This window comes from Pieris rapae, chromosome Z, assembly GCF_905147795.1.
Source record: "Pieris rapae chromosome Z, ilPieRapa1.1, whole genome shotgun sequence".
Classification (NCBI taxonomy): domain Eukaryota; kingdom Metazoa; phylum Arthropoda; class Insecta; order Lepidoptera; family Pieridae; genus Pieris; species Pieris rapae.
Window position 1 is genome coordinate 11,535,970 of NC_059534.1, and position 13,239 is coordinate 11,549,208.

The 13,239-nt window shown below is 32.2% G+C and overlaps 1 protein-coding gene across 1 annotated transcript in view; it reads right to left on the bottom strand.

Annotated features, from left to right (window-relative positions):
• The window catches only part of LOC110995312 (dynein axonemal heavy chain 6), a 53,346-nt gene that overhangs the window by 13,802 nt on the left and 26,305 nt on the right, over window positions 1–13,239 (bottom strand). The window contains 12 exon segments of the mRNA XM_022262407.2: window positions 193–304; window positions 1,269–1,351; window positions 1,558–1,720; window positions 1,954–2,150; window positions 3,642–3,731; window positions 3,863–3,949; window positions 5,423–5,584; window positions 5,909–6,074; window positions 7,805–7,988; window positions 8,478–8,650; window positions 10,690–10,880; window positions 12,856–13,111. Coding sequence (XP_022118099.2) covers window positions 193–304; window positions 1,269–1,351; window positions 1,558–1,720; window positions 1,954–2,150; window positions 3,642–3,731; window positions 3,863–3,949; window positions 5,423–5,584; window positions 5,909–6,074; window positions 7,805–7,988; window positions 8,478–8,650; window positions 10,690–10,880; window positions 12,856–13,111 — 1,864 coding nt within the window.

Below are 13,239 nucleotides of genomic sequence, written 5' to 3' on the forward strand. Positions count from 1 at the left end.
TTTGCCCCCTGTTCTATAAAAAAAAACATAACTAAGCACAAACAATATTCGTCGTCTGCAGAGGGTTTGACGGTTAAACATGAAATTCACATTAACCGCTAATTTAATGTATGTTTGGCAGTAGGGAGGTAAAATCAAAGAAAACCGTTGACCCTCCCAAGATTTAATAGATTCATAAAGTCTGTTATGTACCTTAAGCTCATTCAACATTTTCGCTAGCTGTGCTTCTATAGCCTCAACTTCCTTCTGTTTAGCTCTTAACACTGCCATTACACTCTTCAAAATGGCCGCAGCTTCTTTATGCCTGTTATTATTCGAAATATTATTCGAATCAAATAATCAATATTTGATTATCTTCAATGATATTTATTATAATAATCAATATTATTTGCCACGACCAATGTGTATATATAGGTATTTTATTTATTTATTTTTCACTACATTTAAACGAAATGTACGAGTTTATTTCTATCCAAGATGATATTTAAAAAAATAATAAACAAACATTCCTTTCTAATTAATTAAAAGATTAAACACTTAACATCATTAAGCCGAGGGCAGTAGGCAGACAAGTAGGCAGATACTTAGAATATTGTTGAACAACAAAATACCTAATTAATTAGCGAAAACAATGATTGGAAACGGATTTTTAAGGAAGCTTAGTGTATAATTCAAGGCTTTCTTCGTAAAAGATGTTAAAAAGTATATGTGGTGTAATAAACAAAATCGTTGCTGAGTTAGAAAAAAAACAGAATAAGAGTTACAATAACATCTCGAAGAAAATCTTTCCATGAAAATGGCGTTAATTTTAAAACTTGCGATAGATAAAAGCCTGTCCAACGTAGATGTGAAAGCCGTTGTGTGCTGATGACATGAAATAAGCTTTCATGTTAAGATCATGTGTAACGTAAGATTGAATTACTGTTTATTGAAAACAATGATAACTTAATATCAACATCACGTAACAGTAGGTATTACATAAGAAATATTTTATATATAGCTTATATTATATAGTTGTATTATGGGAAGGGATTGTAATATTTTTATGGGTATAATTTCAATGTCTATTTCCTTATCACCTCTACCTGCAGAGGACAACAGGACAATTGTAAGGGAGTGCGGCGACAGTCTCTTCCTTATACACGGTTCGGTAAAATGAAAGAGCTTTTTAAATATGGGATTCACTCACGCACGAAATGTTTAATATTAAATTATTTCGTTATTATATTTAATATTAATTCTATTATTTTTTATTATATACAACTTACGCTAAAATTTTTGGCTCGACGACTCTGAATACTTTTGCATACATATCAATCGCTTGCACCCATAACACCATCGAACGGCATACCTATAACAAAAATATCTTTTAAATATTATAAATATTAATAGAACCATTACGTACATGCCTATTTGACTCTTGTACCTAGTTTGTAATGTGTGTACTGTGGCCGAACTGATGGAAAAGACGAAGCGTAAAACAGGAACTTAAATACATTGTAATAAGACTGAAACTCCACAATTATTGTAGACACAATGAGGTAGGTAAGTTCTTACCTTGGAAACTTTAACAACGGTGTCAGGATTAAAATCTTTATGGGTAAGATATACTTTGATTTTCTTCAAAAGGGCGTCAGGTATGTGATCTTTGTCGTACTCCTCTAGATTTCGGATAAAATTCACATCTGCCAGCAACTTTTTAGTTGAGTCCCAATCAGGCCTAAAATATTGTTATTGATACAAACACATCTACTTCATTGATTTAGTGGTTGAAATCTAAAAATAGCACTAGGTTCACTTAAAATACGTAGCGCATTTGGCGTAAATCGGTGATTTATAAATATCAACTTTAGAATAAAACTCAAGTAAATATTACTATATTTACTTTAAAATTTATAAGAATAATAAAATAATATTTTCGCTAATACGTATTAGGTGTAAATGTTTCCTTACTTAGCACCGAGTAGTATGCAGACGGGCTCCATAACAAAGCGCACCAGGGCGGGTGGCTTTTGGAAAGCCTTTAATTCATTTATGTCTGCTTTATTTAAGGCTTTGAGGGCATTTTGTGCAGCTTCCATAGCTGGCATCGCAAGAGCCAGATCGGCTTTTGCTTCATCTGCGATCTGCTTTACTTCTTCAGCTTTAACCTGTACAGTGACAGTAGAATATGTTTACAATGAGAAATGTGAAGTATTATTCTAGAACAATTTTGTAGTATGTGCCATAGCATATGTAATCTTGCGCTATTCTATCCAAGAAATATTTCACTAAACGTACATGGTGTAATGATTGCAGCTTACTAACATTGTGTAAAACAAAAACCTTGGCGATTAAAAAGACTGAATATAAATATAATAATTAGATAAGATGGTAGAGAAAAACTGGCAGTAAAATCTATTCTACGCCCTTGATTTGAGAACTGAGAGTAAATGAAAAGTAAGTAACATATAGCATTTAATATGTATTTCTTTTTCGACGATCCTAAGTTTACATTGTATAAGTAAATGATTTTGAATTGATTTAATTCGAGTCGATACTCGATAGTTGAAAACCCATAATGAGCGTAGGCCGAATCTTGGCTTCGATATCATATAATACAACGATTGCACTAATAACCTGCGTGTAAAAACATAACCATCAAAATACGAGACGTTTATATACTTTAAAGACATAAAAAAATGTAAAAGTCGAAAGCCAATTGACGTAGGCAGAAAAACTGGATTTATTTTTGTTACATTTGTCGGTAACAATTGAAAAGAAATTTATATGAAGGTCTTTTGTTAATTAAGTTTGCAAACTTAAATGTACACAAAAGGTTTGTTGTGTACAAAGCGAAAGTTAAAGCTTGTTTTTATGTTTCAATTTCACAAAAGGAAAACAATTTCGCAACATCCTAATATTTCACGTGTTTCAAAAGCTGAAAGACTTATGCGTGGACAGGGCTATTTATGGAGATTCAATATTGAAAACTAAATTGTCATTATCTAGGAATTGCCGACTATAATGCGGGGATTTATAAAGTCATACGCCTGAGGTGGTTAAAATAATGTTTGTTGCACTTATAAATTTTAATTATATGGAAGACCTACACTTTGAAAGGATGGCATTTTTCTTGTTAAGTTAAGTTGCATTATTATTGAATAAGTTGATAGAATGTTAACTTTGTGATAGAACATGAATTAACAATTATAATTACCTGTTTCAAGAAAAAATAAACCCGCAGATGGACTTGGCGATCACGAGGTGGACAGTACAAGAACGAGATTGATTACAATCTTTTTTTGAACTTTTGCTCAAAAACTGAAATGGCACTGGGCTGTTCATGTCGCAAGAAAGTGTAACAGAAAGTGGAACATACAAGTTACCCAATGGAAAAGACCACCAGGAAAGAGGCCATTTTTTAGTTACTATAAAACAACTACCAACTATTGTAAAACAGGAAATAAAAAGTCGTATCATTAGTATTAAGTTGATAGAAATATTAATAACATGTTATAAAAATATTTACAAATATAATACAGGAGAAAGTGTTGATTGTTGTGCTATATGTGTTGAATTTTATGTGTTTCATAAATGTTTATATTGCCCTTTCCCTTAATTAAATATTAACGCGATTACCCGTATGAGAATGGCATTACCTTTGCTGCCGCTTCATCCTTCATGACAGCTTGCTTTACTTCATCTGCAGCCTTCTGTTCCACTTTCAAACGGGCTACTAACGCCATGCCCTAAAATAAAGCCAATTACTAAATAAGATAAACTTCTCTAACTTCAAATATTTATCAATACACAAAAAGACCTTACGTTGTAACTTTTAAATTTTTAGGCCAGATGTCATTAAATAAAAATCGTCACTTACTTCTTCAGCTTTCTTAGCGAGTACTGGCTCCATATCACGCACCTGTTGCTCCATCACGCCGACTACTTCGTATGTCTCGTATAGTTTCTAAAAAATGTCATTAACTTCTACTAACTTAGATATTCACCTCTGTTCGTTAGGTGAAGTTTCATATTTTTTATTATTATTTTCAGATTTCTTATTAATTTCTCTAAATGTGTCTCGCACTTTTGCTCACGTTCTTTCTATTCGTAGGTTAATCATTTATTCAACACTTCGTACTGCGTGCAAATAAATAAATTTTAATTTAAAAAAAATTAAGTTAAGTTACCAAGACAGCTATATAATTTTTTATTACCCACGTTTTGTACACAACATATGTAAGGCTTTACAACAAACTAAATCAATGAGACCAATACGGCTACTTGTTTGACTGTTAAGATTAAGTTAATGAATTTTTTTTATATAATAAGGGTGCCAACGAGCCTGAGGGACGCCCAAAAAGGCAGTAATGTCAACCCATAGACACCGATTTTTAGTGGGTGCGTTGCCGACCTTTAAGGGAGGAAAAGCTCGAATTTGGAATGGTTGGAAGTCGTCAGGGAAGACCCCCGCCGGTAGTCGGTCACAATTCGTTAGTTCGCAAAATAAAAAGCCTTGTGAAACGGATTGTGGAAGATTTCCAGCCATCGAGGTGATGTTAGTGAAATTTAGTAGTCATGCGTTACTATTACGAGGATGCACTTCGTGAATGTCACTAAACACGTCGTTTAATTGATTAAATGTCAAATCAAAATCCCCGAACGAACGCACTCATAAATAATATCATAAGGTTCTAAACATGTTCATGACTAAACTAACTGCTTAACACCTTGAGACAAGACTGACATCAAATAGTCAACCACAAAGTAAACAAATAGACAATTAACATATTACGCAAAATCTGTTCCCTTGTCTTAAGCATTATTTGAAAAACATATTTGTGTCGCCTCCTGCCCATCGATGCGTCGCGGTGATGAATATGTAAAGTTAAGTTTCTCTCCCAAAATAGTTATTATTTAAAATGTGTTTAGATTTGACATAATTATTAATGTTTAATATTATATACTCTCAATGTGTCGAATGCATCGACTATAGAACCCGAGATTTTAGAATGAATGTTTTAAGATTTGTATTAAGGAAATTCTTGTCCGAGCACACTTACAAGTATGTTGCTAGTACTTAACGGTAACTTAGCACTAGCACAGCAACTTGTTAGAATATTATTTAGTGGGGCATACGTTCAATCAATCAATCTTATTTTCTTGTTTCGTCATTCATCATTATATATTTCGTTTATAACTAAAGTCTATTCCAGGTTTTTGTGTCTTTATAATTTATTGTATACTATGTAAATCGTAATTCAGGCGAAGAAATTGTATTTGAACAAAGGTCCTATTATTTTATATTGTAGGTACGCTTCGAAAACTTTTTAACAATGACTTTTAAACCTAAAAAAACTTTGTACATTTTTGTATAATCAATGTTTTAGCATACGGCATAGTGGGTAGGAAATCCCAACTTAGTTAAATTTATAGTTACATGTAGTCCACAGGAGATTCTGTCGCGTCCTCGTATTATCTCCTGTTGTTTCTTGTCTAGAAGACCTAGGTACAGCTTCAATAGGTCCAAATAACTACTCGGTGTTGTGTAGAAATAACGTCGCATTTCGTCATACAATCGATCAGTCATTACGTCTACGTCCTATAAGAACACGAGAAATATTTGATTTTTTTTATCAATGATTTTTACCAGACTGACAGAAATGTTTTTTATTAAGAGAGCTTAAAGTCTGAAAAACAAAATAGCTCATTTCCAACGTAGACATCACATCTTTATCTAGTAACAAATTCAATTACTGAAATCAAAGTATTCCTGAGAATTAAGATCTACAATCAAAGGTCTAGACTAAACAAAAATCTTCTACAACTCCCACTCGCGACGCAAACCTACAAGTTATTTCTATACAAAAGGTATTTTCCAATCAATAATTGTCTATTCAAAATTTAGACTTTGGCGATAAAGTACCTGGTGCATTGTGACACATAGCATAGAGATCTTGTGTATAATATCTTTCGCTCCAAGAGGCTGTAGGCACTGTTCAGCGACGGAAAGTAGAGCCTCTGGTGGCCATTTTGTGAACCAGTCAATGGTACAGCAGTTCACAAGCGACGGAAACATACGACAACGGCGCCTGTATTTTTTTATAAAAAATTAATTTGGTTTCGCTCCCTTTTTACTTATGATTTATTTAAAATAATAATGTTTAATCGTAGTTCAAAAATATTTTTATGGAAATAACTTAACCTAATACAAACTAGTAGTTTAAATTTACTTATAAACTAATAAACATCTTCTGTATTCCAATACAGTACCTACTTTCTTAATAATTGAGAAAGAAGCAGATGCTAAAGTCACTTTAAATGAAATACTGATGGAATTATCACTGTACACAAATAACAAAAAAAATATAATTTATTTTCTTTTTTACTTATTAAAAAACTGATTTACCGTGTACCGCGTAAAATAAATATATTATATGCAAAACAAAAATAAACATGTCCTGCCGAGAGGTATTTGTTGTGTATGTGTATAGAAAGCAGACGCTACTACTTTCATTGTCAGCCTAATTGTTTCCCAATATCATATAAGAACTGTATATTACGCAACAAATTTACATAATTGTATATGAAAGTAAAAACCAGACATGTACATCGTGTTATATGATTTGGTATCACCATTACAATTTTCATTGGAGCACTTATTTTCTGGAAACAATTTTCATTGGACTACCTGTTGCATGTCTGAACAACATGTTGCCAACAAAAAGTTTACTTTGTTCAATTGTTAACTCTGGGTATAGTATCAATACGATCCTAGATGCTTTAGATTCGTAATACGCAGTCGCAAATAGGACCTGTATTATGCGCATGTCGTCTTTAAAATATAAAAGCAGAAATTGAAATACAGTTTCCGATAAACACGCTAGACTTTGACCAGTTCGCCTGTTTTAACATTGACTCCTGTAACTTTGAATAACAATGCACGTGAATCTACGTTACATCTTTGACCTGGATAAAATGCAGTTCATCTTTCCTACGGGAGAGCCCCCATATGGACCATTTAAAATCTCGCTCGTTTTCAACGGCATCAACATCGACGACGAGCTAAAGAAATATTATTTTCTGAAGAATGTTCTTCTAGTACTTAACAAGGAAGCTAAGGATAAGTGGGAGCGTATGCAGCTCGTGGCAGCCATGCGCAACCTGGAAGAACAGAAGAATATTCTGATGCAGAATGTGCTAATATATTTACACCAGTTTTGGTGTGAACTGGAGGAGATGATTTACAAGATTCGTTGTCCCCATTGCGGCCAGCTGTATGTCATAAAATATAATATTTATTTTGAGGGAGATGAAGATGACGAGGAGGACGAAGAGGAGGGTGAAGAGGAGGATGAAGATGAGGAGGAGGAGGAGGAGGAAGAAGACGTGGACGATGATGAGGAGAAGGGTAACGATCAAATGCCAAGAAGGAAGAAGTACTACTGCACCAGCGCCGCAGGATAAATCCTTCAAGGTCTCTTTTGTCTAACAGTGTTTCCATGTTTATAATCTACGAATATAACTTAATCCCTAAATGTATTAATTGACGTGTGAATCTACCAATATATTGATATCATACAATTGTATTTTTATTTTTCTCCAAATATGAATCTCAACTAACTAGAGACAAGTATTATTTGCGAAAGTTTTATGCTTATTGCGAGTTTTTAATAAAAAAATTGCGAATTTTAAATGTATATGCTTTAACTAAATATCCAAAATGATATAATAAATAAGTTTAAAAACAATAACAAGCTTATAAAACCAACTGTATAAAAATATCAAATCAACATTTAGTAATAAAAACTACAAATCCTACCGGAACGCTTCACCGACGGGACTCATACACACACATAGATGTAATTTCGTACGGACGCGATTGATGAAGAAGTAGTACACGGAGTCTCTGTCTGCTGGATTTATTCCAATCTTTGCCGCATCATTTCGACAACCCGTCTGTACTTGCTCGTAAGTATCACCTTCAAATAGGTTTGGGACTTCTCCTGGAAAAATAGGAATAAGAGAGCAATAAGAAGAGGAAATAAAAATCTTTCATACTTTATCGATAACACTACTTCGCTAAGCATTTGTTAGAATTTTTTTTGTAATTTTTCCTAACTCACTATCGTAAATATGTTAAACTAATGCGAACTTTATAACAAGATATAAAAGTATTTCTTTTAAATGTATAACGATGGACGGCATTATGGATTTTAGTTAGATGATTTAAAGTTTTCTATTAATATAATAGTAATTCAATTTTAATAAGTTGTTTTCATTGTTTCAATTGTCAGAACCTACCAAGCGGTTACTCATTGTATAAATATTAAAAATAGATATGAGCTACGATGATTAGAATTTAGTAACTGGGAAGATTCCACTGAACATTTTTGAAAGACCTTTTCTTTGGTGATAGCCAGAAATAACTTAATATCCATTCGATATTTGATCAAAATTAAATGCTACTCAAATATTATGAGATCAATACACACCAGAATTAAGCATATTATTGATATCCTCCAAAAACTCTTCTTTAGTAATCTGCGTGTCAGTGAATAAGAAGACAGTGTCTTCACATCCAACCCCAGCTCGCATATACATCTTACGAAGATCGTCGTGGAATTCCGGAGTGTCATAATTACGTTTCAGTTCCATTCCCATGCACCTGTTATAGTCGTATCTCTTTAAGCTTTTCTAATGTGGAACTAGTAGACCTAATTTTTAAAGTGCTAATTTTGAAAATTTGATAAAGTCATAGTAATTTTATAAGTCTGGGAAGCGTTATCTAAAATGTTTAATTACATATAATATGGATGGGTATTGATTATTAAATATATTGAGCTTCGGCATTAAACAACTCCAGTCACATTTATATTTTCACTTTGAAGCTCAAATTAATTTCAACTTTACTGCATGTACGTAGAACAAGAGACAACCCCTGTTTGCCCTTGAACAAGAGACACCTGATATACAGTAAACAACCCACATATGTGGAAAATTTTCTTAGTCTTCGGATCTTAAGTGACATGGACGTTAACAGTATGTGACATTAATACATTCATAATTAAAATATCGTCTTCTTTGTATTGAAAGAAAATGTTTTGCTACAGTCGATCTCTCAACATTATTGATTATTTAACATTTTTTTATTGTTGTTGTGACAGTGGTTGCCTGGAAGAGATCGCTCGAAAGCGATAAGGCCGCCAGTTGCACTCCTTTTCATTTAATTATATTCAATTTTTATATTGTTTGTGTATTAATGTTACGAAGTGTTAATTAATAAATATATTTGCGATCTATTTAAAGAGACGCTTCTCGTACTAATATCAGGTGAGCCTCCTGCCCGTTTCTATAAAAAACCCCCAGCCCTTGCCCCCTGTTCTATATAAAAAATAAACTTTTCTTACAGTAAATACTCTTTTATTATCAATTAAATGTTATTATTTTATATTATTCATTTAAAATTGATATTTTTAATATGTATAATTATAGTTTGTTGAATTATTTCCTATATTTATAGACTACCAAACTATTTTTATTACAACCTTTAAAAATAACATTTCAAGCACAATAAACGAAACATATTTCACAGGTTTTTTATTTTAACAATTCATTAGTAAATATAATCAATGTTCTCATTTATATCATTTAATTTCTGGAATAAAAATATAAATCCAATGTGGGCAGAAGTTATAAAGGAAAATATTAATCGAACCAATGAAGAAAGCCTATTCATCAATATTTCATTATTAAAACTTATTCATAAAATTTAGAATTTTGCAAGAATAAGTTGATAAGAAAGATATTAACATTATGTAATAGAGAGATTCTAGGCGATTATTTGACAGGTGTTCAAGTATAGCTAAAACAATATTACTTTGATTGGCAATCAAGTTTGATACGTGAATGAAAATAATAATAGTAAATAAAAACAATGGTTTTTAAAACTGTTTCGCAACGTTACAAGGTCTTTTTTTCAAGCTAAAACAATCTAACTATCTCTAGTTATTATTATTTATTAAATATTTTAAATCTTGATGACATTTTTCATGCATAAATCTTTATCAATGCATTTATACATTTGAAAATTTAATATACAAAATTTAAAGAAAAAAGTAGTCACATTATCCAACTCAATATATAGTCCTTAACAAAATGGAATGTACTTCTAAACTTTTTAAAATTACTCCGTACCTCCAAGATTTGCATTTATATGTATCCATATTTGAAGAAGCAATAAATGTACCTTTGTAGCTCTGATTTAAGATATTTACATTAATTTAGAATTTAGGTAAGGTAAGAAAATTGTTCAATTTGTCAATTTGATAAAAATATATGAATAATGTAATGTAATGTAAATGTATGCCTTGCAAACTGAAATCGATAAATATATGTGGATGGAATAAAGCTCTTAGTAAGAGCGGTGCTAGGGTTGCCCTTCGTTTGAGAAGTATATTTCAATGTAAACTTCGATTGGAGCTTTTGAACATACGTGTTATTTGTACGGCTTCTCTAAATGAGCAGATTCTAATGCAAGCGCTCAATTATTTTGTTTATGTTACAGAAAATTAACTGATCGCCTCACTATTTCGTGTGATGTGTTTTGGTTAAGGCTAGTTTTGCAAGTAGATCTAGGATACATATTTAGAAATCTTATAAAAAAATTCAATAATATTCGCCAACCACAACCAAAATGTTGCTCACTTGCACTCATTAACGTGGGCCGCTAGGGTCGCCACGGATCTTCTACCAGAGCCACCAGGGCCGACCATCAAACTATGACCTCTCTCAGCTCGTAGCACTCTTGCTACGCGAGCTACGTGCTCTACGGCGTCTCTGAACAGTACCAAATTCATTTCCGCCCGAGCAGTAGAGTTATATTCATCCAAGTATTCCTGATAATAATATATACTCATATAATCCTTACTATAAAACTATATTCAAAATTTATATTCTCTTTTTAAAATTTTAACTGGTTTATTGTTGTTTGTAAAATTTTGTCTATAAATATTCATGCCGAGATCTATAGAGCGCACTTACACTTTGCTCAGACTAAACTATCGAGTTAAGTCATATTTGGTATTTATAGAGCAAACTACGAATCTCTGGGAGTGTTGGCTTAGCTTGATCTCAAGTCCACGAAATCGACGACTTACCAAAAACTTTGACTATAAACCTAACAAAAATAATGGCCCAAAATTTACTTTGCCATCATATCTTTTACTTGACTTTTTATTTTGTCGTATCTGCCCTATAGCAGTGACATATGTTGACAACAAAATTCAAACTAACTTCAACTCTCGCTTCAAATCTGTTATTTTCGTTTGCCTAAAAATATTAATATCTTAGATATTTAATCTTCTCTACCGTGTCACATACTGTAAGTATCTACACTATCTATAAATATCAATATGCTGTAAGATAAATACAAAGATCTTCATACACTTCATTCACTAATTAGGTATAAGCCCGCGGCATCTTAGCCAATAAAAGACATTCCTAAATGTTTACTTATAAGACTGTTTACTTTTTTAGCTGGTACTGATCATGACTATAATAGTCAAAGCTGGAGACCAAAGAGGGCAAGAGCGTCCACTATAGATGCCACATTTAAATACGTAAATCAGCTGGGAACAAGCCACAACTAGACTGAAGAAGCTGGGTTGACGGAAACCAGTGTTGAATTCACCACTAAAAGTCAATCAGCAAGCAGAAAAAATAAACCTTCATTTGAGGACCTTAAAAAAAATTGCTGTGGCAAGAGTTGGACAACAACAAAAGAAAATATGAGATAGAAATGGAACATTTAAAATTAAAAAATCAGTTAGAAATAGATTCTTCAACAAAAAAATAAATTATCATTAGAAGCTTTACAGTTAAAAAAAGAATCGGAAAATAAATGGTTAAAATACAATAAGTTTTGTTTGATTTTCTTTATTACCAAAAACGTAGTTAAATTGGGCAATCACGGATTGCCGGAATGCTAGACCGGTAGGATATATTTCATTGTTTTTGTGTTCTTCAACTTCTGGTGTCTGATCAGCAAGATTGCCATCGTCATAAGCATCCCATCTCTCTATACCTATATTATGCAGTACTGCATAAGCAATATTTATATTACTGGTATTTTTCAATTTTGACCGTAGTCCTAGCTTCACTTTGGTTGTGTTCGTTCCGAACATATACTTTTGGTATTCGGGGATTCATATCGGCTGCAGTTCCTACCCTTTCAATGTTTTCTATTAAAGATAGAACTCTCTCTCTATATTCTCCATTATGTCACTTTCGATAAAGCTAGGTCCAGGTCCAAGTCAAAGCCAGTCGTTGTTTTAAAGTATAATTAAACATTTGTAAAAGCTCACACAAACAGAAACAGGAAAAGTGAAAAAGCGATTGAAAATTTTTAATTGTAAATACAAGTTGTCATAACAATGCGATCCGTTCTACATAACAAAAAATTATTGTCATCTCTGTAATTATGTCATTTAACTTTTAAATAATTTTTCTAAAGGTAAACTTGTAAAATTCTAGTTATTGCAATAATAAAATAAATAGATATCAATAAATGTGTACCGTTTTAGACGTTTAAATATTTGTTATTGTTATACTTTTTTAAAGAATAATAAAGAAGGTATTCCGTGAAATGAAACATCACTTTGTATTTTGTCATTTTCTGTCTTAGCTTGTACTTAGCTTAATCTTACCGTTAAAATGTCTATAAATACCAAATCATAGTTTATGCTAAGTGTACACTAAGCTAAGTTTTTCGTTAGTAAAGTTTGAGCTAAGTCAAAGCGCGCTCTATAGATCTCGGCATCAGAGTATTTATTTCTAAATAAAAATTAAGAAGTGAAAATTCAATAATTATACCTTTAAAACTACTATTAGCTTCTGTATATCAGGGATTTCTTGATAGGTTCTATTTTCTTTTGGAACTGCAGAATTAAGAAAGTCCCCAAAGAGAAGAACAGGCGGTGATTCAATAATTGCTTCTTCGGGTATTTCAAGAATCGGTTGCTGGAAATTTTTATTACATATATTGCACATAAGGTGGTAGAAATAACTTTTATCTTCGATGTTGATGAGACGATCGTGGAACACGCGTAAGCACTCATGGTAGAATAGCCTGAAAATACAGATATTTTAGTTTTTTCTAGCAATCACCGAAATAATATGGCAGATAAAATTAGATAGTTGGGTTCTTAGCTCGTCCTTGAATACATTTTTGTGCGTAAAAAAATGTATTCAAATGTA